The following is a 27,112-nucleotide window of genomic DNA, read 5'->3' on the forward strand; positions in this document are numbered from 1 at the left end:
CATAGACCGAAAGAATGTGTATCTTTAAATTTCACCGCATGTGAAACGTAGGAAATTTGGGGCCTGATATAACAATAATACAGGCCTGAAGAAAAGGAAGGAAGTTCTTCAATTTCCTTTTTCTGGTTATTGACCGTTTTGGTCAAGACAAGGAATTCTGTATTGTTTTTTGTTTTAGTTTCTATGTGAAGCCCGTTTGACCGAATATCCTTGAAACTAAGTAAAGTTCTTTTTTATTAAGGATATAGGAGGGCGGTTTCAATTATTAACTTCGTTCCGTTAGGAAGAATAAGTGAAGCTCTTCCAGAGCCCACAATAGGAATGTTATCATTTGCTATTGTTGAGAGTTTGCCTTCGTGTTCTTTGAGTGTTTGGAAAAATCTTCTGTCTGTCAAAACAGTGTGCGTGGTTGCACTATTGACCAAGCATAAAGCCGAAACATCCCCCATATCTCTATAGAGAAACGAGTAATTGGGAAAAGAAGGGATGGATATTTTATTCATCATAAGATTTATTTAAAGAACATAGAGTACTCGTTCAAAAAGCACACAACCACTGAAAAAGTACGAAAGAAACTGTCGTGGGCAAACCACGATTATTACATAAAACAAGAATTATGGAAAAGAAAAAGAATCATTCTTGATCTCTAAAATCTTCAAGCTCATACTTCATGAGGTCATCATCGTCAGCATTAACAAGTGTGTTTGCTTCTGGTAACGCAACATGGTGGGACTCATCTTTAGGTTGTGTTTTGTCCCTCTTCATCATTTGCTGATATGCCTCTACCAAATGCTTCGGGGTGCGAAATGTACGAGACCAGTGTCCTGTGCACCCACATCTATAGCAGGCTTGCTGCTGCCCGGAATGATTGTTTGATGAGATTGGTTGTCCTTGATGTTTGGGCTGCCTATGTTTGTTGCGGGAGTTATGATTCTTGTTGCCTCCATTTCTTCCTCCACGACTCGGACCCCTTCCACGACCTCTTCCTCGTCCTCTACCTCGGCCCCCCTAGTGTTGCTCGACTGGGCAACATTGTGTGCTTCAGGCACTGGTGCAGAGCCAACAGGGCGTGCATTATGGTTTCGCATTAACAACTGGTTATGCTTTTCAGCTACTAGGAGGGCAGAGATCAGCTCAGCATGCTGGGTATAGTTTTTGGCCCTGTACTGCTGCTGGAGTACAAGGTTACTAGCATGAAAGGTGGACAAAGTCTTTTCGATCAAGTCTTTGTCAGAAACTTCATGCTTACAAAGCTTGAGCTGTGACACAATTTTATGTAATACTGAATTATATTCGGTGACAGACTAATAGTCTTGGAACCTCAAATTCAGCCAGTCATATTGTGCCTGGGGGAGGACAAGTGATATTTGTTGATCAAAGCGGTCCTTGAGGAATTTCTATAAAATGTAGGGGTCCTTTTTGGTAAGATATTCATTCTTAAGATCATGATTAAGATGGTGACGGAGGAAGATTAGTGCTTTGGCCTTCTGGGCCGCATCACTTGTGGAATTAGCAATAATAGTATCTTGTAGCTCAGTTGATGTGAGATAAATCTCAACATCCAAAGCCCAAGTCAAATAGTTGCTCCCGTCTAGGGCCAATTTGGTAAATTCACGCTTGGTTAGGGCAGTCATAATCTACAAAGATTATTAGGAATATTTTATTATTCCAAAATAGCCAACAATATAATTGGGAGATATTGATCAAGAAATATGGGTCCAAAACATAACATAACATAGGCTCATGTAGAGAATATCAAATCATTAGCCAAAAAAAAAAATTGATAAGGAATCAAAGAATGTTGGCCCAAAGAAAAAAAAATAAAAAGGACATAGCATAATGGCCCAAAGAGATCATATTATAGAAGCAATTAAAACATAGCATAATGGCCTGTTATGATCGCAGGGAAAAAGAATGCAGTAGCGCCGATCATCGCAGACCTGCCTAGCGCCGCCGCCACCGTCGACCAACGTCGCCGCCATCGATGATTTGCCGATCAGCATCGATCGTTGCCGATTCCATCTCCGGTCTCACGAGATCGAGTTCGAAGTTCGAAAAACATATATTTTATTTCGATTTTGATTTTGGTTGGCGGAATATGAATTTTGATATGTAGATCGGCGATGCTAAACGCATATACAGAGCTTATATAATCTGAAAAATACATAAGCATACAGGCATGTACAAATTTCTGGAAAATATACACCCCCTTTTTAAAAAAAAAAAATCATGAAATTTGTTTATCATATATACACTTTTTGTTAAAAAATATGGAAAAGGGGTGTTTAAAAAAAATTCTCCGTCTCTATTTGCCGGCTGAGATTTTTTTTTTTTTTCGGAATAAATAAATTTTTGAAAATAAGGATAAAAGTTTCATAAATTTGTATATAATCTGAAAAAAATTTCGGAACAAAAAAAATTGTTTGAGTCTATCTACTGTTTCCAGTTTTTGTAAAAGATCCATGAACACTATGTGTATATGTCTAAAAAAAATGTATCTATGAATTTCATCAATATTATTCACAAGAAATGCATATACATATTAACAGAAAATCTGATAAGTTCACAATGTCTAAACATACTATTGATGCATATATGTATACTACCAGTAAGATAATCATATGTCAAAAACCACATATTTACAGATGCATAAAACATATGTGCGATTTTAGACATAAAAAAAAAACAAAAATACATAAAATCATAAATACATGTGATTTTGAAGCATCCATAAAATAGCAAGACAAAAGGTTTATAGGATTACCGTTCACCGGGGTTGAGCGTGTTGATAACGTGTTGTATTGCAGGTTTGAAAGCCTTTAAGTCACGAAGAACGAAGAATAATAAGAACAGTAAGCAGACAATGAAGAACAGAGAAAAGGATTCTTATTGCATTGAAGTTCTCTGTACAGTATTACATCATATATATAACAGCTATTCTAGAATCATACCATAAATATCAAGCTGTTACAAATCAAATCATTAATGCTAGAATAATGTCCATAATTAGTTTTTACAACAGTGACAAAATAATTGACAAAACTTTTTATTTGATGTTAAGTGACAATCTATATTTAAATAAATGTTGTTGTTATTGTTATTATTATATTTTGTGTTATGTGAAAAAAATTCTAAAGTAATGATCGACATCTGTGTCGATCGTATCATATAATTATGTATTTCATACTTTATTACGCATAGTATAATTAGAAATCATTATCAATAATAATCACAATAATGTATGGTATATATAATAATATGGTGCAATTAATTATAATGTCGACTAACATTGTAAATTTTCTCTACTATATCCCCCCCCCCCCCCCCAACTCAAGTTTTCTGGTTCCGTCCTTGTAGGGAAGGGTTCAGGTGCGGGTATAGCTTTCCGTGCGGTTGTGCGATTAGATCTGAGCCGTTGATCAAATTTATCAACGACTCAAATCAATAAAAATTATAATAAAAAAAAACGCGTGTCTGGAAGAAAGAAGCATAAGCTAAAAATGGCGCACCTTAAGTGATAGAAACAATGACGCACCTTAAGTGATAGAAACATGCACCTTTAAGTGTTAGATCTTAAGCACAACCTCACGCACATTAAGTACAAAACCCATACACATTAAGCACAACCTCAAGCACATTAAGCACAAAACCCACGCACTTTAAATATTAACTCACAGACTTTAAGTTTCAACAACTATTGACATTAACCACAAACTCACGCACATTAAGTACAAAACTCACGCACATTAAGCACAATCTCACGCACATTAAGCACATACCCCACGCACTTTAAGTATTAACTCACAGACTTTAAGTTTAAACAACTACTGACATTAATCACTAACCTCACACACATTAAGCACAAACCCTACGCACATTAAGCACAAACTCCACTCACATTAAGAACAAATCTCACGCGCCTTAAACACAAAAGTCCACACTTTAAGTTTTAACAACTACTCACGTTAAGAAAGATGAAGTAACGGGAATTGATTGATTGAATGAATCTTTTACAATGAGAGCCCTAATACAAGAGAAATCCTAAAAGACTCCTAAACTATAGGCTATGTACAAGCATGACTAAGTATAGCCACATAAATATATTAAGACTCTAACACTCCCCCTCAAGCACAAGGTGGATGAGAAACAACATTGAGCTTGTCCCAAAGAGCCGCAAAGCGTGGTGCCGGCAGCGGCTTCGTGAAGATATCCGCAAGCTGATCTTTGGTGGACACAAAGTTGACTATGAATTCGCCAGAGGCTACCTTGTCCCGAACAAAGTGGAAGTCGATTTCTACGTGTTTTGTGCGGGCATGGAACACCGGATTGGCACACGGATAGGTGGCCCCGAGATTATCACACCATAGCGTGGGTGGGACCCTGAAGTGCAGACCAAGCTCACGTAGAAGAGAGGCAACCCACGTGACTTCCGCAGCAGCATCGGCGAAACCCTTGTATTCTGGCGGTTGATGAGCGTGCAACTGTCCGCTGTTTGTGTGAGACCCAAGAAATCAAGTTGGTCCCCAGAAAGACTGCATACCCGCTGGTGGACTTGCGATCTACCGGACAGCCTGCCCAATCTGAATCTGAGTAGGCGTGGACATTAGCTGACGATGAGGCAGTCAGGCGGAGACCATGACTCATCGTGCCCTTGACATACCATAGGACACGTTTCAGGAGAGCCCAGTGATCAGCAGTCGGTGTATGCATGAACTGACATAGGCGGTTGACGGCGAAGGAGAGATCCAGACGGGTTATTGTCAGGTACTGAAGAGCCCCAACTAGGCGGCGGTTCTGTGTGGGATTGTCGAAAACCTCAGTCGATGGCGTCACAGGTTGAGTCAGTGCAGCAGGAGTGGCTAATGGCTTACAATTGGTCATACCAGCACGCTTCAGGAGGTCACCCATATAGCAGCGTTGAGACAGTAGAAGCCCGCCATCTATGGGAATGGTTTCAATACCCAAGAAGAAGCTCGGTACACCGAGATCTCAAATTTTGAATGTGGTGCTCAGGCGGTGTAGAACTGTGTCGATGAGTGTGGCGTCGTCACCCATGAGTATGATATCGTCCACATAAACTAGTAGAAAAACCCGAGATGTTCTAGCAGTGTAGTGAAACAAAGATATATCAGTCTTTGACGACGCAAACCCTGTAGAGATTAGAAAATCATATAGCCGTTTGAACTAGGCCCGGGGTGCCTGTTTCAAATCATAAAGAGATCGTTGCAGGTGGCAGACATGATCCGGGTGAAGGGGATCTTCATAGCCAAGTGGCTGCCGCATGTATACGATTTCAGCCAGGCGCCCATTTAAAAAGGCGTTATGGACATCGAACTGCCGAAGAGTCCAGTTGCGAGAGACCGCAAAGGACAAAAGTATGCGTACTGTAGTCGGTTTGACCACAGGACTGTAAGTATCAAAAAAGTCCTCCCCTGCGACTTGATTGAAACTCTTCGCTACCAAGCGCGCCTTATAGCGCTCGATGGTTCCGTCTGCCTTGCGCTTTGTACGGTATACCCATTTACACCCAATGACATTCATTTGTACATGGTTGAGCCGGTACGAGTTGCCAAGTCTCGTTGTGGATTAGGGCGTTGAACTCTTGGTCCATTGCCTCGCGCCACTGTAGGTGTCCCACGGCCTGTGAGTAGCATGTTGGATCCACAGACGCCGTAAGAGCCTGGAACTGCTCATTCGTCCCCCTAGTCATGTGTCGTAGCCGCATGACATGGCTATGTTCTTGTGGTTGAGTGTGTTGTGGAGGGTTCTTCACCCTAGGACGCCGGCCTCGCTTGGGCGCAGCAGGTGGCCCTTCAATGGCCAAGGGGGGATGAACAACATCCAAGGGTGCTTTGTGCACTGTGGTAGGATCAGCCTGTGTAATAATAGGACCAGACGCCCATGGTGCACTGGCTTGGTGCACGACTTCCTGAACACCTGTATTTATGGCAAAAGGAAACACAATTTCATCAAAACGGACATGCCTACAGATAAAGGTTTTTCATGTGCTAAGGTTCATGCATCTGTAACCTCTAAAGGACGAAGGATACCCTAGGAAGACACATGGGGCTTGAATGATTGAATGAATCTGTTACAATGAGAGTCCTAATACAAGAGAACTCCTAAAAGACTCCTAAACTATAGGCTATGTACAAGCATGACTAAGTATAGCCACATAAATATATTAAGACTCTAACAAGCACAACCCCACGCACATTAAGCACAAAACTCACGCACCTTACGCACAAAACTCACGCATCTTATATACAAAACTCACGCACATTAATCACAGATCCGCTCACCTTAATTTTGACCTAGATGCAAAAATTACAAAATTGCTACCGTATTTTTTTTTTTAAATTTTAGTAATCCTGGACGTTGATTTAAGCAAGATGAATGGCCCAGATTAAACCGCACATGGACACCCTAACCGCACAAGAACCTAATTCTATATATATATATATATATATATATATATATATATATATATATATATATATATATATATATATATATATTTATATATATATATATATATATAAAGTGGAGAATGAATTTTGAAAACATAGATTAGAAAACAAGTACGGGTAAACAAGTTTTCAAAACTGAAAACAGAGAATAGAAAACAACAAATTGAAAATAGAGAACAAAAATAAAAAAACAATTTTCTGTTAATAAAAGTCACCATTTTTAAAGCAGGCATTCTTACTGGTGTTTAATGCCACCAAAACTCATTTGTTTTCATTAGACTGGAACTTTTTTCCTATTTTTATTTACCAAAAAGAATTATGTTTTATTATAATAGAGGACGGATTCCTTGTATCTAACCCTATTAACGAAACACACCCTAAATCAAGTTTAAACTTTTAAATAAAATAAACGCAACATTAAATTACAATAACTTGTGTGTTTCCCTTTCACCGGCCATTGGAGTTATAGCGGTGAACAGAAGCAGTGCGTGACTTTCAAAATCCAAACACTACTGTGCATTGTACATACTTACAGCTAGAAGCATGGCATGAATTCTGTGGCTAATAATAATATGCCCAACAACGTTTAATTTATTTTATTGCCACAGATTCCAAAAAACACATTAATTAATTAATCAATTGATTGATTAATAATGGCAACAATAGCGACAAGGATTTGAAAAAGAATTCTCAACCACCATTAACGTTATCGCAAATTGCTGATGATCTAGTATTCTGCCTTTCTTTTTCTGTACTGTTCAACAATTCAACACTTTTCCTGACACTTTATTTCTTTTTTATTTTTTTATTTTTTTATTTTTGTTTAGAGATATGCATTGAATAAACTTCATTATTATGTAATAACGTAACTCTAACAAATTACACATGACAAACTATATAGAAAAGATTCTCACATGATAGTTGTTTATTGTACTAATAAAATATTATGTTTTTTAATTCTTTTTATATCCTTTATTTTATTTTTGTGTATTTATATATTTTGTTAAATACTTCTACATAAATTTTACATTATTAAATATAAATTACATCATTAGAAATATTTTATTAAGACGATTAAAACAAGACTAATAATATATATTAATTAACAATTAAATTTGGAATTTAATTTTGTTAAATTCTACTAGAGGAATTGAGAACGGGGTTGATGGTCTCAGAATGATTGAGGCTTATGAGGCTAGACTAGAAGATTAGAACCAGAACTGCACTGTATTAAAGCTTTATGGTCACCTACATCAAGAATAGTCGATACACATTCTTATTTTGACTCTTCGGATCATATTATTAAAATTACAAGTTACAAATTTTATTTCAAACTCATCTGGTTATATTATAACAATTATATGTTAACAATCTTATTTCAATTACACCTATCATATTATTACAATTATAAGTTACAAATTTTGTTTCTACTCCTCTTGTCTTATTATTACAATTACAAGGTAAAATTATTATTTTGACTCCTCTGGTCATATTATTACAAATAAAAATTATCAATCTTATTTCGATTCCTCTGGTCATATTATGTTTGTTTTTTCGTTAAATTCTTTTATATCTTTTATTTTGAGTGAATTCCATTTTTAGTCCTACTGTTAAAAGGGGTCATTCCAATTTTAGTCCACCATAATTATTTTTGCCACATTGTGTCCACTATTATTAAAAGTGTTTCAATTTTAGTCCTCGAAAAATCTTAAGATGGATTAAAACTGGAACACTTTTAATAATAGTGGACGTAATGTGACAAAAATAATTATGATGGACTAAAATTGAAAAGTCACTATAACACTAGGACCAAAATTAAAATTCAGTCTTTTATTTTATTTTTATGTATTTATGTATTTTTTTTTTTGAAGAGATGTATTTATGTATTTTGTTAAATACTTATACATAAGTTTTATATTATTAAACATACATTATATAATTTGAAAAAGAAATTATTAAAACAATTAAAACAAGACTAATATAGTATTTTTAAAATTTTAAAATAAATATTTTGTAAAATTAAACCTAGCAACGGGCTGCTTACCGTGAGGAATTTTTGCCTAGTACCGTCATGGTACTAGGCAATGGTCACGGTACTAGGTGATGGGGTTGCCTAGGGCCAAATTATATTATGCACCACGGTGCATAATCGATTATGCACCGCGCGTCTTTTTTTTAAATGAAAATTAACAGTGTTTATTTTCGCCGTTTCGCACCCTTTTGCAAAAAGTAACTCTGTTATTCAGTGTCATTTTGTATACACTGCAGTTTCAGTTGAACACAACTACAGTTTCATTTCGATATAACTATAGTTTCATTCGATATTTATAGACTCAAATATGTGAAAATGTTATTTAATTTTATTTTATATACACTATAGTTTTATTAAAACACAACTACATGATCATTTTGATATAATTACAGCTTCATTGTACAATATACACTCAAATATGTAAAATGTTATTCAGTTTCAGTTTATATACACTACAGTTTCATTTCACTATAACTACAGTATTATTTTGATATAACTGCAGTGTCGGTTTGGATATACTGTAGTGTCAGTTGATGTTTAATACACCAAACAAACGGACTTCGTTAACTCTAACGGCGGACCGTTTCTTTACTTAACGAAACGGCGCCGTATATGGGCCGCGGTGCATAATTGATTATGCACCGCGGTCTATAATATAAGTTGCCTAGGAGTCTAGGACCGTGACTATATATTGTTTTTTTTTTTATGAGTTTTTTATTTGTTATATATATATATATATATATATATATATATATATATATATATATATATATTTGTGGTGTTTGCAAACTCCACACTTGAATTGCATTTTTTGCAATTCAGTCTCTCACTTTTTCGCCGGTAGAGATGGTCTTATAAGTTATAAATATTATTTTGACTCCTCTGATCATATTATTAGAATTACAAGTTATAAATATGATTTTGACTCTTCAGATTATATTATTAAAATTACAAGTTACAAATTTTATTTCAACTCATCTGGTCATATTATAACAATTACATGTTACCAATCTTATTTCAACTTATCTTGTCACTAGTTTTTTACGCGCATTGCACGATTGGGATAATGCCCAATGTTTTTTTTTAAATAAGTACTTTAAAGTATATTAATGCAAGATTATATTGAAATTGTTCATGCATAGATAATTGAAGATTGAATTTGCGTATTTAAATAGGTAATTCTTCTCCCAAAGGTTGAGTCCCCAACCCCAAGGGCCCCCACACTCCGACCCGACAGAGCATTGTGGGAAGTTGTAAATCACGGTGACTCAATGGTTCAGCAGACAGGACCAAATGCCGGTGCGAACAAGGAATCTGCCAACTTTGGACATAATTCCCGCACTGCCGCCGCCGAGGTTCAAACCTTGGTCTCTTCTCCCAAATACTGCCCACTAAACCATTGAGCTAAGCCCGTGCGGGTTAAATAGGTAATTCTAAGTTTACAAATGCAAGATAATATAGTCAAGATTGATTATCATTGTCAACAAAATAATTGTATAGGTATGGTTGAAACCAAATACGGGACATAAGGGAGAACAAATAAAAATTAGGGCGTAAAATATTAAATATATACTAATATTGTTTGAGGAGATTTCGACATTAGGATTTGTGGTTAAGTTCTATTAAGACTTTAATATTAGAATTAGATTAATGGTATAATTATAATTCTATATTAGACGTTAATATTAGAATTAGACTAACGGTGAATTAACGGTATCTAACGGAAAAGTTAAATGGATAATCATATTATTAAGGATAAATTAGAAAAACTTTTAAAAAAATCAAAACCTGAACAATTTGAACCATTCATTTGATTTAATAATTTGGCGGTCATTTTTTCTACCCAATGTTAATAATTAAATAAATTCGTTGGTCAAATCCGCTAACTGCTGATTGTCAAACAAGGACATTGCAAGGTAGTTCTCACTTCAATTTGTTGTGTGATTTGAATACTCTCTTTGTCACAAAATCTCTCAAGTAGTTAATATAGTTGGCTTTATTAATTATATATTTTTTAATTTTTTCAAGGTATTAATAAAATACTTGGTAAATAAATATATAGCATTATTTTGTATTATAACTTTGATATTTAATTAGAAAAATAGTGCACAAAAAAAGATAATAGACAATATAGTGAATATAATCAATTGATGAATTTGAATGTAAAAATATTTACATTTGAGAAAAATAAAGACAATATAACTAATGAAAATATTTCTCTTAATTAATTTATTGATAATGAATAATTTTTTTCACTAAATTAAAACATTGTAAGGACAATGTAGCGAATATAATCAATTAATAAATTTGAATATAAAAAATTTTTATATTGTAGAAAAATAAAGACAATATAACCAATACAATTATTTCTCTTATTTAATTTATTGATAATGAATAATTCTTTTTTGAATAAAGGCATTGTGGACACATAATTCTAAATTAAAGAAATGCATATCTATAATTTTTTGTTGTAGCTACTAAATTATTATTTATATAATTTAATAAGAGTAAAATAGAGTACTAATTATGCCAACTTTGATTGGGATGAGGTTCGAACCTAAGACCTTTTTTTTTTTTTTATTGAAATCAATGAGTAAGTTAACGGTGAACTAACGGCAATTCTTAAAATTTTAACGGAATTAGTAACGGTGTGTGGGTATTTTAGGAAATTTTAGTGTAAAATTTAAATCTTATCAATTTTTTAATCAATCTGAGCCATTCATTTGATTAAAATATGTGACCGCCATTTTTTCTACCCATTATAGGCCTAACTCTCTTGGGCTCTTATTAGTATAGTAGATTTTATTACAATTACAAGTTAAAAATTTTATTTCTACCCCTTTTGTCATATTATTACAATTACAAGTTACAAATCTTATTTCGACTTCTCTGATCATATTATTATAATTACAAGTTAAAAATCTTATTTCAATTTCTCTTCTCATATTATTACAATTACATGTTACTAATATCATTTCAACTTACTCTTTTTGTCATATTATTACAATTACATGTTACAAATCTTATTTTTACTCCCATTGTCATATTATTACAATTACAAGTTAAAATTATTATTTCGACCTCTCTGGTCATATTATTACAATTACAAGTTACAAATTTTATTTTGACTCCTCTGATCATATTATTACAATATAATTACATGTTACCAACCTTATTTCAACTCATCTGGTCATATTATGTTTATTTTTTGTTAAATTCTTTTATATCCTTTATTTTATTTTTATGTATTTTTATATTTTGTTAAATATTTATACATAAGTTTTATATTATTAAACATAAATTATATAATTTGAAAGATTTTATTAAGAAAATTAAAACAAGACTAATATTGAATATATATTAATGAAAATTTAAATTGCCTAAACTATAATTTTAACAAAATTAAATTCTACTAGAATAGTATACTTTTTTAATTTCTTTTATATCATTTATTTTAGGGAAAATGGCACTTTTCCCCCCTGAGTTATATACTTATAGCCATTTTCCCACCTCAATTATTTAGGTAAGCACATTAGCCCCCTCAATTATTCTAAAAGTGGTGATTTTTCCCCCTGATATATTAAATTTACATTTCTACCCTTAAAGTAAACATTTTATTTATTTTACTTTTCCAACAAATTATCGCGTATACGTAGGATGACCACGGTTCAGATCAAACTGAACCGGACACTATAGCAATTGAATTAAAAGTTTCCGGTTATGATTCAGATCTAGAACCTAATATTTGGATTTCAATTTATTAAAATTATGAATAAAAAAATTAGATCTTGAACCGTGAATCGGCGGTTCTGGATCCGGTTCGCGATTTTGAACCGTCTTTATTTTAAAATTTTATTTTTTATTTTAAATAGTCTAAATTCAACAATAAATGTATTTTATTTTTTCAGTTCGGAACATGAATCGTCCGTTCCGATTCGCGATTTTAATAAACTCTAAATATCGAGTTTCGATTCTAAATTGTAATTGGAATATTTCGGTTTGGTTGCTATAGTGTTTGTTTGGTTTGAACCAAATTATTGTCATAATTTGTTGGAGAAGGAAAATAAATAAAATATTTATTTTAAATATTTATTTTAAAGGTAAATATGTCCATTTAACATTTCAGGGGGAAAAATAGCCACTTGAATAATTCAGGGGGAGAAAGTGCTATAAGTATATAACTTAGGGGGAAGAAGTGCCATTTTCCCTTTATTTTATTTTTATGTATTTATATAATTTGTTAAATACATCCAGAATTACATAACTATACATCCAGAATTTCATAACTAAAAATCCAGAATAAATGAACTTAAAAATGAATAACATAATGTTGTTGCTAAGAATCGAAACTGATTTTTTTTTTAAATAGGACACGCGTTTTAATACAAAATGACGTCATTTTTGCATTCGTATGCATCATGCATGGTGCATACGAATGCACAACATAATTTGCCGAGGCTGATGGAGTGGGACTAAAAGTGGAATAAATTTTCCCTTTTTTCCCATGCATGTGGGCTTATGCAGTTATGTCTGTACTCAAAAAGATATTTGAGTGGAGAATCCAGGTTGGCCTAATCTGTTTCAAATAATTATGTGTATCCACAACCCATGAATTTCATTCAAACATAATTACAATTTTTTTTTTTAATCTCAAAAAGTGTCAAATTACTCTCTTTTTTCCAATTTTAAGGTAGCTATATTAGCAAATGCTCAAATCTAAGACCTCTTATTAAATTGAAAGAGATAACTTTCATCTCATCTACATAGATCACATCACATAAGTTTGCATAGGCTTATAACTCGCGGTTTAGTAGGCAACATTTAAGAAAAGAGTCTAATGTTCAAAATTCAACAGTTACAATGTGAGAATTATGCTTAAAGTAGACATATCCCTGCTAAGTAATAACATTTGATCATTTATACTGAGCTATATGTAAATTTAAACACAGAAGTGAAATTTGTTAGGACGCACTTAAGATTATTTCTTATTTATTTATTTTCATTAAAACGAGGTGAGGGGTCACCAGAAAATGAAAAGTGAAGCTCAGTCCAAAAGACAACACAATCCCGTGAAACAGGCATGCAATTATTTACAATAACTTGCTGGAGGCGCGCATGAACATCATATTTGTTGCACATGGAATTCACAATTTATTTATTTATTTATTTATGTTTCTTATTTTTGTGGATATATAGGATGCAAAACACAAAGGCCCTGTTTGGTAAAAAATTGGCCTATAGATCAATTTTAACTTATTTGACCACTATTAATGATTTGATTTAGTTAAAATATCAATATAAATGTTTGGTTAATTAGCTTTTTGCAACTCCAAAAGGCTAAAATTCAAAAAGCTACTCTAAGCAACTTTTTTAATTAGCTTTTTGAGAAAAAAAAATTATACTAAACAGCTATCAACTAACAGTTAATTTACCAAACACTTTTTTACAATAAGCTAATGCTATCAACTATTTATACCCTCTAATTAACACAATCAGCTAATAGCTAACAGCCATTTTACCAAACAGGACCAAAATCTCTCGTCTCTAAATTACAGTGTAATGACTCAGTAAAATTTTCACAATACACTTATCTGGACTTATCACTACTCCAAAACCAACTAATCTACTTATGATTGAGAACAAAAAGACATACTTACTATCCGCTAAGATATCTTAACCTTTAAAATAATATCATTTCATTCACCTCTACTAGGAAATCTTGTGGACTAGCTACTAGTTGGAGCTGTAGATTAGAGGTTATATAACTATTAACATTTTTTCAAATGGATTTGTTGGTATCTAAGGTTGTCCCCACCCCAAAAAGGAGGGCAAAATGATGCGGCTTGTCTTGTGAAAATTTATTATCATTATTATTATTATTATTATTATTATTATTATTATTATTATTATTATTATTATTATTATTATTATTATTTGCTTACGTGTCTTGCAAGCTTTCATTTCTTAAGAGTTTACAAAGTACAAAAAAAGTTACTAATCGGCTATGTTTTAATACTTTTTTTTTATTTTGTTTTTGATTAGTTTTATTTTTAATTACTTTTTAGATAGTAATAAAAAGAGAGCCGCCTTAAAAAATAAAATAAAATAATTTTTTTTGTTACTCACGCAAAGTAAATGTATTCTTTTTAATTTAAAAAATAATAATTTAATGTATTTTTTAATTTCATTTTTGTTATTTTTAATAGGAAAAAAGTACAAATAAACAATTGAACTATTTGGGTGATAATAATTAAGCCATCAAACTCGAATAAGCTCCAAATTGATCCATACTTGAAAAAAAAAAGTACAATTAGTATATTTATCAAGTTACCAACAAGGTTTTGCTGTTTAGGATGGCATGTGTATATTTTTATTTTTTTTTATTATTATTATTATCCTACTAAGCATTTGACCCTAAAAAAAAAAAAAAAAAAAACTAAGCATTTTCATGTTTCTGTTTTGGAATCTGTCCAGCTTATGTTTTGCTCATGAACTCCATTTGTAAGCTTTTACAGTTTTCAAATTTTGTTTGAAATATCTCCTTGTAGAGTATAACATATTAGATAAGTTTATATGCACGTAACTGAAGTTTTCTCTGACCAAAAACATATATGAAAGTAGTACTACAACTATTGAGAGATATTCCTGAGCTCTGGATGAATGCCTTGTTTAACTAGTATTCTTTCTCAAAAACAGAATAAACTTACTTTTCAAAATTGTGAAATGGGTAACATAAGCTGGACAGACTCCAATATAGAAAATGCCAAATGCTTAGTTTTATTTTTTTAAGGGTTAAATGCTTAGTAGGATGATAATAAAAAAAATTAAAATTAAAATATACACATGATATCTTAATCGGCAAAAACTTGTTGGTAACCTGCTAAAAATACTAATTGCACTTTTTTTCAAGTTCATGGATCAATTTGGAACTTATTTGAGTTTGATGACTTAATTGATATCCCCAAATAATTCAATAGCCTATTTGTACATTTTCCCTTTTTAATATTTGAATGTTATTTAATTGTTAATTTGCATATGTAACTTGACACGTAAGCTGTTATATTGAAAATTATTGAATTTTTTTTTTTAGAATAAACGACTATTGGGTTCAAATGTATAAAAATGACAAGTTGATGTATTTTTGAAGATACAAGTTGATGTATATAATGACTATTTTTTAAAATTCAAATGCATAATTACCTTTTCGTATGAAATGTAAGAGCCTATCTAACACTTTTCCTTTGGAATTTTAATTTTTTTGATAATTATTAAGTAGGAATAGGGGTCAAATAACCATTGAACTACACACAACAATGCAATTAGACCACTAAACCTAAAAAAAAATAACAATTGGGTCCTTAAAGTAATCAATTTCATGCTATTAAGTCAATTTATAGGTTTTGCAGGTTAGTAACAGATCACCCAAAATTTATTTTTTTAAAAAAAAAATTATTATTTAAAATTAATAATTTAAAATTAAAAATAAAATTAAAATTTAAAAAAAAAAAAAAGGTTTCCCATCTCCGCCGGAGACGAAGAAACTCTTCATCCCCGGCCAGAGACGAAGAGACTCTTCGTCTCCATGGCCGAAGACGAAGAGACTCTCCGTCTCCGGCCATGGAGACGAAGAATTTCTTCGTCTCCATGGCCGGAGACGAAGAAAGTTTCTTGGTCTCCGGTGGAGACGGGGGAAACCTTTTTTTTTTTTTTAATTTTAATTTATTATTTTTAAATAATAATTTTTTAAAAAATATTTTAAATTTTGGGTGACTTGTTATTAACTTGTCAAACTGGTTAATTTATGAACTTAATTGTTGTTTTTTTAAGTTCAGTGACCTAATTGCGTTATTGTGCACAGTTTGAAGGTATATTTGAACCTTATTCCTTTTAAGTATAAGTGGTTGGCATACATTATTCTTAAGATGTATCCCCATCCCAAACATTAATTAGACTATTCAAAATTCCACTCTATATATATGGATATGAAAGAAACACTCCATCCACCCCTATTAATGCAAAAGTCTCTCACCCTACCCTCCATTCACGTTCAAATGTAAAATTTCCTACTACTTTATGAGCCTTGCACCTTAATTTCAAACTTGTCAATAATAGACAAGAGATGTCACTTTATCATCATAAATCGATCAAGAAAATAACTATTTCTTAATTTTACCATTGATCCAACTTCTTAACAAACATGTTTATAGAGAACAAAACGCGGTTGTTGATGGCCTGACAAAGTTGGCGCAAGTTACGTCTAATGATTGGAACGAATGGCATGAAGTTCCACCGAGGGTGGATGAAGTAGTTCGCAATGACCAAGAAGCTAAGGGATCCCCCAGTCTAGGAGGATCACTGTAAACAATAGCAAGTTCGATCTTTTGGTTTACCCCTCCATTATATTGAAAAAAACTAATGTTTTGTGGTGTTTAATTATCACTTAATTCATCTTTCCATAAATTTGTAATTTAATTAATAACAAAAACTCAATTCAATAGAAGAGTCAAGACCATCTGGCGAATGTTGGGCAGCATAGGGAGTGGGGCACATCCTATTTGGAAAATCCACCAGTAAGTCTTGAAAGGCTCTTTATCGTGGACGCCTTCGGCGCCAGCTCCATTAGAGTTTGGTAATCTTTGTTCATTTTCTCCCGTCTCCTACGAGTCAAAACTCACCAAAAAAAAAAATAAAAAAATAGAAGAGTCAAGACAGGATAGTAGTTTACTTGCCAATATACTCTTGAGGTAGTTTGATATTTTACCACCGATTAAAATTTTAATTAGAAACTAAGAAAAGTAATATATATCAACAATGTGCTTGTTGAGAATAATTTTGCTTTAAAAGGTTATTTAAAGTATTTGATTTGTCACAATTTTTAAATAATTTTTTAAATCTCGCTCCAATATACCATTGTCACATGTAAACAATATATTTGAAAATAAAGGATAAAAATAATTGGATAAAATTTTACATTTTCTTAGTTGCCTTGTAAAAAATAAAGAATCAGCTGTGGTCTTGTGGAATAGTCTTCCACCTCCTAAGAATTACATTTCTAATTCACACAAACCTTTTTTTTAACAGTAATTATTTTTCCTCATTTAAATTGTTAGAAAAGTTTAAACAATCCCTTATTTCACTTGTCTTAATAAAAGTAGGTATATGTACACAGAAAGTAGGCATAATATACAGATTTGCAGGATAGTAAATTAAAGCAAGCTGAACTCATTAAAAAAAAAAAAATGAACAGAAAAATTTCAAACTTTTCAAGCTACGAGATTATTTTTTTTTTCTTTTTTTAATACCGAAGTTTTTTGATTTTGCAGAGCTATTACCATGAGCTCGTCCTTAGACCCATAAAGAAGTAAATCAAATCAATCTAACACTAAATCCCAACATCAAATTTATACTTTTATACATAAAAAACTCAAAATCAAATTTAAACTGCACATTATCGCTAAAAGCAAGTCTTAAGTATACTCCCTTATCCTCTAAACCAATGTTGTAGGGACACAGCCTCTTATTTCACATGTCTCAATACAAGAAAGTAGGTAAATTTACAGAGAGAGTAGGCATGACATACTGACATGAAGTATAGTGAATTAAAGCAAGCTGATGAACAGAAAGGGGAACAAACAACTCCAACATAGATACTCTCACTAAATGTTACGGAGTAATAAACAGGCATCATTCTTCTCGCAAAAGGTTGAATTCTCAATCCCAAAGGCCTCTCACACTCCGGTCCGACAAAACATTTAGAATGATATAAATCACGATTCAATGGCTCAGCAAACAGTGCCAAATGACGGTGCGCACAAGGGATCTACCCACTTTGAACATAATTTTCACATTGCTGCTGTCGAAGTTTGAACATTGATCTCTTCTCCTAAATACAGCCTACTGAACTATTGAGCTAAGCCCGTGCAAGCTACAGACATCTTTGGACAATATGTTTAATGCTTTTACCCTTAATTTCTTACAAGGATTGAATTAATTTTTTAGCATAACATAACCACTGGCTCTTTGGTGCTACTGTTGTAGCTAGGCAGCTAGCAACCCAACAAAATCCTCTCTATTATTCTCACCCACTGCCCTGCCCTCCCACCTCTCTGCATTATTGCATCTTTTGTCCCTTTCCATATTCCCCTCAAAATTCACTGCCATTTTATTACCACCCAAACCTTTACAAGCCCATCATCATATCCTTCTTGAGTGTGTAGTGTATGTATATATATCTGAACTTGAAATTTGTTTTTATGACCCTATAACTTTAAACCCCAAATCACGTGATTCTCTCAGACCAAAAACTTTGGCTTCAATATGGGAAGTGAATCTCCTTCCTCTTTTCCATTAAATGCTCCTACACAAACTTCCAACTCTGATGAAATCTTTATGCACCACAGCTTACACTTCACTCAAAGTCTGAAGGTTTGTGTGTCTGTCTGTTAATGTGATTTGGGGTTTGGTGTTGTGTTGATGACAGAAATGTGTTGGGTTTTGTTTTTGTACCTAGGAATTGAAGAGTTTAAGGAAACAGTTGTACTCAGCAGCAGAGTATTTTGAGGTGTCATATGGGAAAGATGATCAGAAGCAGCTGTAAGTTAATTGATGTTTACATATATTATATATAGTTGAAGTTGGTTTATATATGGTTTTGTTTGATTCTTGGACTTTAGAGTGGTGGATAGCCTGAAAGATTATGTGAGTAAAGCAGTGATTAGCACAGTGGATCATTTGGGTTCTGTGGCATCAAAACTGGACACTTTCTTGGATGAAAAAGTTGATGAATTTTCTGATACAAAACTAAGATTCTCTTGTATTGAACAGGTACATTTTTTAATAAGTCTTGGATTAAAACATAGTATCACTTTGTTAGACCCTTTTAAAGTAAGATAATCATCATGATATTTTGATATGAGAGCTCTGCATATATTTTCTTTAAGCTGGACTAAATTATGACAACCAAACAGGGGGGAAAAAGAGTCTTTTTTTTATAGTTTGTAGAGTAAATGTATGGCTGACCCTTTTAATCATGCACAATAGAAATCAAGATCATACCAAGAATTTATCAACCGCAGCGGCCTTATGCAACAATCGTTGTTTATGATTACACCAAAGTATCGGAAACGCTATGTCAATCCATGTAATTCAACTTCTGTACTTACAAATTCATTCCGAGTAATTTTCTCATCAAAATTCTTGGAATTTTTTTTAAAAAAATGTATTGCTCTTTTTTTTTTTTTTATCCCCCCTTGTTCAGCTAGGGATACAATGGGTGCCTTACGCAAGTCAGATGAGAACATTACTTTTGAAAAAGCCTCAATCTATTTTCAAGATGACATACACCAGAGTCAGCACAAGCAAGGTATGAACTCTTATGGTCCTGCCTTAACATTTATGTATCAGTTTGGCAGTGTTGGTAAGTGTATATATATATAAGTGTTTGTTTGGCTTTTACTGTCAGGTCACTGTTTGACATCAGCTTTTCTAGGAGCAACAACAAAGGCCCTACCTCCCTTGCCTAGGTAAATTTCATTTTGCCAATAACAGCATAAATGACAGCAAGAAAATCACACTTTAATATGTTTTTGGATTGCCAAAGATCTTATGGTCAAGCAGCATGAAGTAATTTTTTCAAATGGGAGATCATGAGTTCGAGCCTTAGTGGAGGCCATATTAACTATAACAAAAATATGTTTTTGGACTGCTGGTGTTTGTCTCATTAATGCTTAAGTGTGCATAAGGTTGATGGAAAAGGGCCACCAATGAAGTTTGTTTGTAAACATTTGGTAATATTGCAGGAAAAGGCAATCAAAGCCATCATCAATAGAAACTTTTCCAAATTCTCTTGCCTTTTCATTCACAAGAGCTGCATCCAACAAAGAAGTGGGTAAGTCCACAAATATAAATTGATATCTATTTGAAGAACAATAATAGATTGAAATTTAACATTACTTGATATTCTTCATGTCAGGGAAACGACCACATTCTCCACTTCGCTTTACACTCAAGCGTTCTGGATCATATGCTAATAGATCAACTTCTCCCACTGCTTGCAATAAACAACGGGTAAGTAAGATTTGGTAAAGTTATTTAGTATATTATGATCACAAGCCACTGATCAGAAAAGCCAAGAGAAACAGAGAACTGAAAGCTCTTGTGTAATAACAGTGTCCATCAGAGCCGAGGAGAACAGTTCACACATCTATAAATCCAGCAAAAAACACTACACAAGATATGGAACTCCTATCCAAAAAGAGTAAACATCTACTCAAAGCATTGCTTAGCATCAACAGATCACAAAAAGGAGTACCATCCAGATACCAGGATGACAGGTGAAAGAGCAAAGGAATCAAACAATCTACTTGATAAGGAATATGGACTGTATTGTATCTTGTAAATAACTGTGTTTTGTTCTTGATCAAGTCAAAGAAGAGCCTTTTCATCTGGGATGAAATTGTAACATTTTGGTTTAGTGCCAAAAGATGCAGTAAAGTACTCGTAAATAGGGAGTACTACATTTGGGACATTGTAAGAATATAGAATGTTTCTCCTTGCCAGAAACAATTGAATTATGCACTGTAAAGGTTAAGAAAGTGAAGGTCGAACAAAGCCAAAACTGATGCAGGCTAATTTGTAAAAAGTCATGCAGGCTTTATGAATGGTTATGGCTTCCTGAATCTATGGGGCTTCCTTATTTGAAAATTAGTCAAATCAATATATTGATGTCAGAGAAGTTTTGTTCTTAAATATGCTGCTAATTACTTGCTAACTACTATTACTTTAAGTGTATACTGATAAACCAATTAAGTTCTGCAGCAGAAGAAGAATGCCTGGTCCTAGGTATTGTTCAAAATCCAAGATCAAAACTTGGGAGCTCAAAACTGTCTTCAGTGTCACAAAGGCCAGCTGACTCAGGGGCATTTAACTGAGATTCGTTGTGGCAAACCAATTTAACGTGACACTCTTTTGGCTCCTGACAATTTTGCAGTTCCTCCTGAGCAAATTTAAAGGACCTTTCTTCTCTTTTCATGTCCAAGCATCCACTTGCTTCCTCTTCTTTTCCATCTTGTATTCCTATTTCTACTGAAGTTTCATGTGGGATAGGGGAGGGATGCTGTATTAAGAAATAATAAGAAAAGGAAGGAATTAGAAGAGAAAAGGGTAATTTGATAGAGGTTCACAGAAGGTTTCTAGATTTTACCTTGGATAGATTAGAGGGTGGCTCATATGCAGCTGCAGGCGTTTCTCCAGTTGGATTTTCTGCACAGGTATAATCAAATTATAGCACGTGCAATCACTAGCCAAAGCTGGCATATGTTTTGTTTTAAAAAAAAATCTTTTCTGGACATGTTGCATGTCAAGTTGAAAAGTGAAAACTAGAACTTGCCTCTGAAGGAGACAGATTCTGAATCAATCTTGCTTAGAGTTCCAGTTAAGCTCTCATGCAATACTAATTCGACAGCTGTATGCCTGCCACTGTTGGTATCTACAGTGATTGTTTCTTCATCTATGTGCTCTATTGAGCTTTCTTTGCAAAGTGTCTTGTGGAAATCATTCTTCGGCCCAAATTTAACATCAAGGGGAGCACAATCTGATGATTGCTTAGTTTCAATCTCCTCTGTAGATGCACTTTCCCTTAAAGCGCGACCAGAAATAATGGGTTTCTTTAGAATAGACAAGATCTCATGAGCTGCAAAGAGCCACATATTTAGTGAGTACACATTACAGAAGGGTGAGGCATCTGATGTGATATAGGAATAAAAGGATGACAGCTTACCAGCACGTATTGACTTCTTGGCAACTTCTGTGCCCAATGTAGAATTGTTGAGACTGGAGCTTCTAGTGTTCAAATTCACTTGCTCTGGCAACGATGATTTCTTTTGTGCTTCTCCTGAAGTTGATTTGAATGTATTAAATGAGGGCTCAACCAAGGCCTGAAGAAGGATTCAAGATTGCAAGCAAAGACACAGGCCTCTTCACAAACTTTTTTGGGGCAATAGTCATAACAGATGCTACTTTGAAATGGTCTCTAGACAAAATTACAGAGCATTTATGTTCCATACAGTATATTTTAAATTTAAGGGTGTTGATAGTCTTGATACATCATATCACTAAATAAATTTATTATTACAAGTAAGATTTTAAATTTTAAGTATACTACAGGAGGCAGAAATTTTATGCACTCTTCAGATGAACACACAAGGAGCTTTATGGAATTGAGATGACACAAAGAATATGTTTACAGAATCCATAATACTTACTGTGGGAAGATTGCTGACTTACTTTCAAGAAGAGGCTTAGCGGAGAGACTCCTACTGAACTTGCTATTGTTTACACTGAATCCTTTTGTGATTGAAACTATATCTTTATGGGAAGAAGCACCACTTTGACCTTCTGTGCATTTAAATGAAAAACCCCAAAAAAAAAAAAACAAAACAAAACAAGCAAACAAAAACAAAAACAAAAACAAAAACAAAAAAAAAAAAACAAAAAAAAAAAACAAAAAAGGAGAGCTGCACACTGTTACATACTCGCATAATAACAAAACGAAGTAACACAGCCCTATGTTATTAAGGCCTATAACTATTAAGAGTGTCAATGAAGATGTTATTTCATAATTGTTTTGCCAAACTGCATGATTACATATAGAAACTGAAGATTTTACCATGCATAGCAGAAAGATACCTTCTGGGATTGTGTGAATTTCACCAACTTCAACTAAATAATTTGGCAGATTCAATGTAACTCCAGTTTTCACATGTTCTGATAACTTGAGGAACCTGCGGCCTAGCATGTTTCCATCTTCTGTGAGCAGAGTGACCTGCACTGCATATGGAGTCAGTTAAATTAGAAACTTAGATGTACAGGATCCAATAATAAAAGGATATATTTAAAACTTTTTTTATCCAAACTGTGGCAGATACATGCAGAGTTAACAGCTAGAGAGGTTCTTCAGATTTAGGCACAGCAGCAATTAAACAGTTAAACCACACACTCTGTAAAGATGACTTTCAAAGTACTATTTTGGGCATTGTGGATTCAAATACAGCTAACCTGAGATTGATAGGAACCACAAGATGAGAGTCTGAGAACTCCACTATTATACTTCTTGTGTTTCTGACTTAATTGAGAAGTGTACATGACATCCCATTCTGCATTTAAAGAATATAGCAACATGGAAAGAATAGATTAAGTGCTTCATTGTTGTTTTCCCCATAATTATATTATAAGGATCATATAATATTGAGTCAATGCAAACTACAAAGTCATGTCTGAGATCCAAAGAAAAGCTGTAAATTGGGACCAGGGAAAACTAAGGAAACTAACACTTGGAGTGTCACTAAGAATTCTAACCATGGCAAGAGAAGAAGACAAGAAATGTTAAGAGTGAAGTAATTGTATTTTAAATGCACATTGCTATTGCACCATAATAGCAAGCATAATGATAAGACACTTCATGATACTGCAACTGAGTAGAAGAAAAGGATTCTACCAACAGGAGTGCTATGCTGAGAATGTACTTGGTCATGCATCACTCCAATTTTTCCTCCATTAATATTTCTTCCTTGAAATTTTGAGTCTAGAGGAGGCTTATGGTTTCCTTCCATTTCTCCAATCTCCACTAGGAAACCATCAAAAGTTATTGATTCGCCAGACATAATAATTTCATTCCTTTTCAAAAACTTGCTATCTAAGAGTCTTTTGGCTTCATCATAGAGCATGGCCTGGCAGAAAATCAATCATAAGTAGCAATGGATAGTGAATGTGTGTGAGCAAGTACTCCATACTAAGTTCATAACCCAAACTAGTGTGCCATTAGACTCTGAGAATGTTAAGTATCTGTAAGCAAATTGACAAGCTGATACTGAAAATAATGAAGGTATTAGCCAGTTAGCTACAGACAAATTGAGGAAATTAACTGACCTGTTTGCATTGTGAACCACTTGTCAAAACTCGTAAAAACCCATCATGGAATTTCTTAGCCTTTTGAGTTAATTGTGTGGTGTACAAGACCTGCCATTCTTATTATAAAAGGGAACAGAAAAGGGAAATGAAGAGAATAAGATGCAATCAACTAGAAGGGAATAACAGATAGTCATAAGAATACAACCAGCAGAACAAAGAATTTGTTAAATTATGTGAAGCAGGATTAGTTTTTGTAACCTACCTTCTTCACAAGATTTTGTCATATCAAGACAACTAGGGGAAGTACTATACTTCCGCACCTCACTTTTCTTGAACTCTGAAATTTAGACCATGTTTAAACCTCATTCTTAGGAGAAAATAAAAACAGAGGTGAACTGAGAGAAAGATGTAAAATCAAGTGTGTGCAATTATAAACTCGGGCAGAGAGTAGTGACAGAGATCATATGATGGTAAAAGCATCAAAAATTCATTCAACAATCTGCCATAGATCATATGATGGTAAAAGCATCAAAAATTCATTCAACAATCTTCCATATGCCAAAAATATTTCTTAAAAAAAGGACAAACCTCTGATTACTTTTTGTGATGGGCTTAGACAATTTGGCAATGCTTTCTTCTCCCCAAAATTAGGCTTCCTATCCTCTGATGTAAACCGAACTACTAAGAATGATGCTTAAAGGTCCAAACAATGAGATTAACAGGAGAGTAATAAAGGTAAGTACCAATAGCTGTGCTATTCCTGACTTTACGGCTGTGCAATGACCTAGGTTTCATATCAATATTTTTATCCTTCACTTCAGAATTTTCATTTACCATAGATTTTTTATCACCATGTAGATCACCAATATCGACAAGGTAAGAATCAAATGCTAGTGTTTCGCCTGATTTAACATCTCCTTCTATCTTCATAAACTTACTATCCAAAACCTTCTCACAATCATCATACAGAATAACCTGCTTGCAGAACCAAAATATAACAAACTGTAAATATCTCAAACGCTATATACAGTAAAATAAATTTCAAGTACAGCTTTCTTCTTTTTCACGAAGCAACCGTTTATTAGTGGATATAAATAACAACTTTCAAGGGCAATTGCTCAATCATCATTATATTAAATTCAAAAAAATAAAACAACAATAACAAAGGCAATATTGCATTCTGTTTCTTATGAATTATGACCGAACATTACGTGCATTAATTCATGTATATACATACTTAATTACCTATATGCATACATTATACTATGTAAGTATATACAAATGCACAATAATAATAAACATATAAGGAGTATCTAAGGAATAGTTTCCCAATCATGAATCCAATAACTTCCGCTCAAACTCAACTTCAGCTCCGAAGATCAATTGTTTGAACTCTTTTGCAAATTTATTTATTAAAAAAAAAATAGTTCGATAAAGAAAATAAAAACGATGCAGTCATTTACTCCTTTTACAGAGCAAGCGATTGAATTCCGCGCTGAAAGAAGATGAAAAAAAGATGAATGAAATGATGAATATGAAAATAACTTGCCTTGTGGCTTGAAGAGTGAAGCTCTAGAAAACCGTCTTGATAGACTTTGCGCTTCTGCTTGATGTGCTTCGTGTACGTCACGCACCACCGCTTCACATCCCCCATTATCGGCGCCGGGAGTGAAGTTGAAATTCGAAGAAATCAGGTATCGGAACTTGGATTTGGGAATAAAATAGTCAGAAAACCGGAAGAATGCAGCTCTAGTCCTCTAGAAGCGGGAATGTGCAAATGTTGAAGAGTATGCGCGGGTATTGATTTCCTGGTACGGAATAACCAATTCCTTTCCTAAATTCTAACTTGGGAAAATCACACTTTTTTATCTGAATTATATATTTATAACATTTTTCCCTCATGAGTTATTCATGTATTCGTATTTGTCGCCTCATTTATATTAAAAATGACGATTTTTTTTTTATGTTAAATGAATATTTTTACCCTTAAAATAAGTATTTTATTTATTACTTTTTTCAAAAAAATCATTGCTTATATGTAAGGATGAGTACGGTTCGATTCAAACCTAACCAGACACTGTAACAATCGAACTAAAATAGTAGGAATAAATTTGGTTATGATTTAGAACCGGATTTTGAACCTTTTATGAAGGTTCCAGTTTCGGTTTGAATGGCCAATTCAAAAAAAAAAAAAAAATTAATTTTATTTCTTATTTTTAAAATAATCTAAATTCAACAATTATTTTATTTTTTCGATTCTGAATCGTAACAATAATTGTCCCTATTGTTTTGGTTCGGTTGCTACGTTGTACAGTTAAGTTCGAACCAAACTGTGATCATCCATTCATATAATAAATAATTTATTGGATAAGAAAAATAAATGAAATACTTATTTTTAACAATAGTTGGACTTTTATATATCTGGTCAAGTATCTATTTTTATAGCATACAAAATTAAATTAAAATTTTGTATGGTTAATATAATCTCTAATCATGTACATATTTAGATAAATTTATAGATAAATTCACATAATTAAGTTGATTTACTTCTAATTGTATTTCATATATATTATAATTCTAAAAATATGAATAATAACTAAGAGAATTATACTTAGAAATCAATAAAAAAAATATAAATTTTAAATTTTGTATGAGTAAGTTTAAACTCGAACACATTTCCTTATATGATTATATAATACATTAT

General features: G+C 33.1%; 2 protein-coding genes across 3 annotated transcripts; one reads left to right on the plus strand and one right to left on the minus strand.

Annotated features, from left to right (window-relative positions):
* Nucleotides 1-18,580: 18,580 nt before the first annotated feature.
* On the plus strand, nt 18,581-21,196 carry LOC109148247 (protein ABIL2-like). The gene is made up of 9 exons (XM_019296122.1): nt 18,581-18,927; nt 19,013-19,095; nt 19,176-19,326; nt 19,543-19,642; nt 19,760-19,864; nt 19,964-20,024; nt 20,301-20,389; nt 20,474-20,568; nt 20,671-21,196. The coding sequence occupies exons 1-9, from the start codon at nt 18,820-18,822 to the stop codon at nt 20,836-20,838; spliced, it is 960 nt and encodes a 319-aa protein (XP_019151667.1). The 5' UTR covers nt 18,581-18,819; the 3' UTR covers nt 20,839-21,196.
* LOC109148246 lies at nt 21,054-26,250 on the minus strand. Of its 2 annotated transcripts, XM_019296121.1 has the most exons (14): nt 26,140-26,250; nt 25,958-26,097; nt 25,152-25,383; nt 24,997-25,071; nt 24,671-24,745; nt 24,427-24,524; nt 23,996-24,227; nt 23,557-23,654; nt 23,188-23,323; nt 22,786-22,896; nt 22,280-22,393; nt 21,890-22,192; nt 21,704-21,762; nt 21,054-21,616 (listed from the first exon to the last, which is right to left on the minus strand). In XM_019296121.1, exons 2-14 carry the CDS (start codon nt 26,060-26,062, stop codon nt 21,350-21,352), a joined length of 1,905 nt encoding a protein of 634 aa, XP_019151666.1. In that variant the 5' UTR covers nt 26,063-26,097; nt 26,140-26,250; the 3' UTR covers nt 21,054-21,349. The 2 variants fall into 2 exon arrangements, with proteins under 2 accessions (XP_019151666.1, XP_019151665.1); XM_019296120.1 differs by having other exon boundaries at nt 25,958-26,250.
* Nucleotides 26,251-27,112: the final 862 nt, after the last annotated feature.

Source organism: Ipomoea nil, unplaced genomic scaffold, assembly GCF_001879475.1.
Source record: "Ipomoea nil cultivar Tokyo-kokei standard unplaced genomic scaffold, Asagao_1.1 scaffold2036, whole genome shotgun sequence".
NCBI classification, from domain to species: domain Eukaryota; kingdom Viridiplantae; phylum Streptophyta; class Magnoliopsida; order Solanales; family Convolvulaceae; genus Ipomoea; species Ipomoea nil.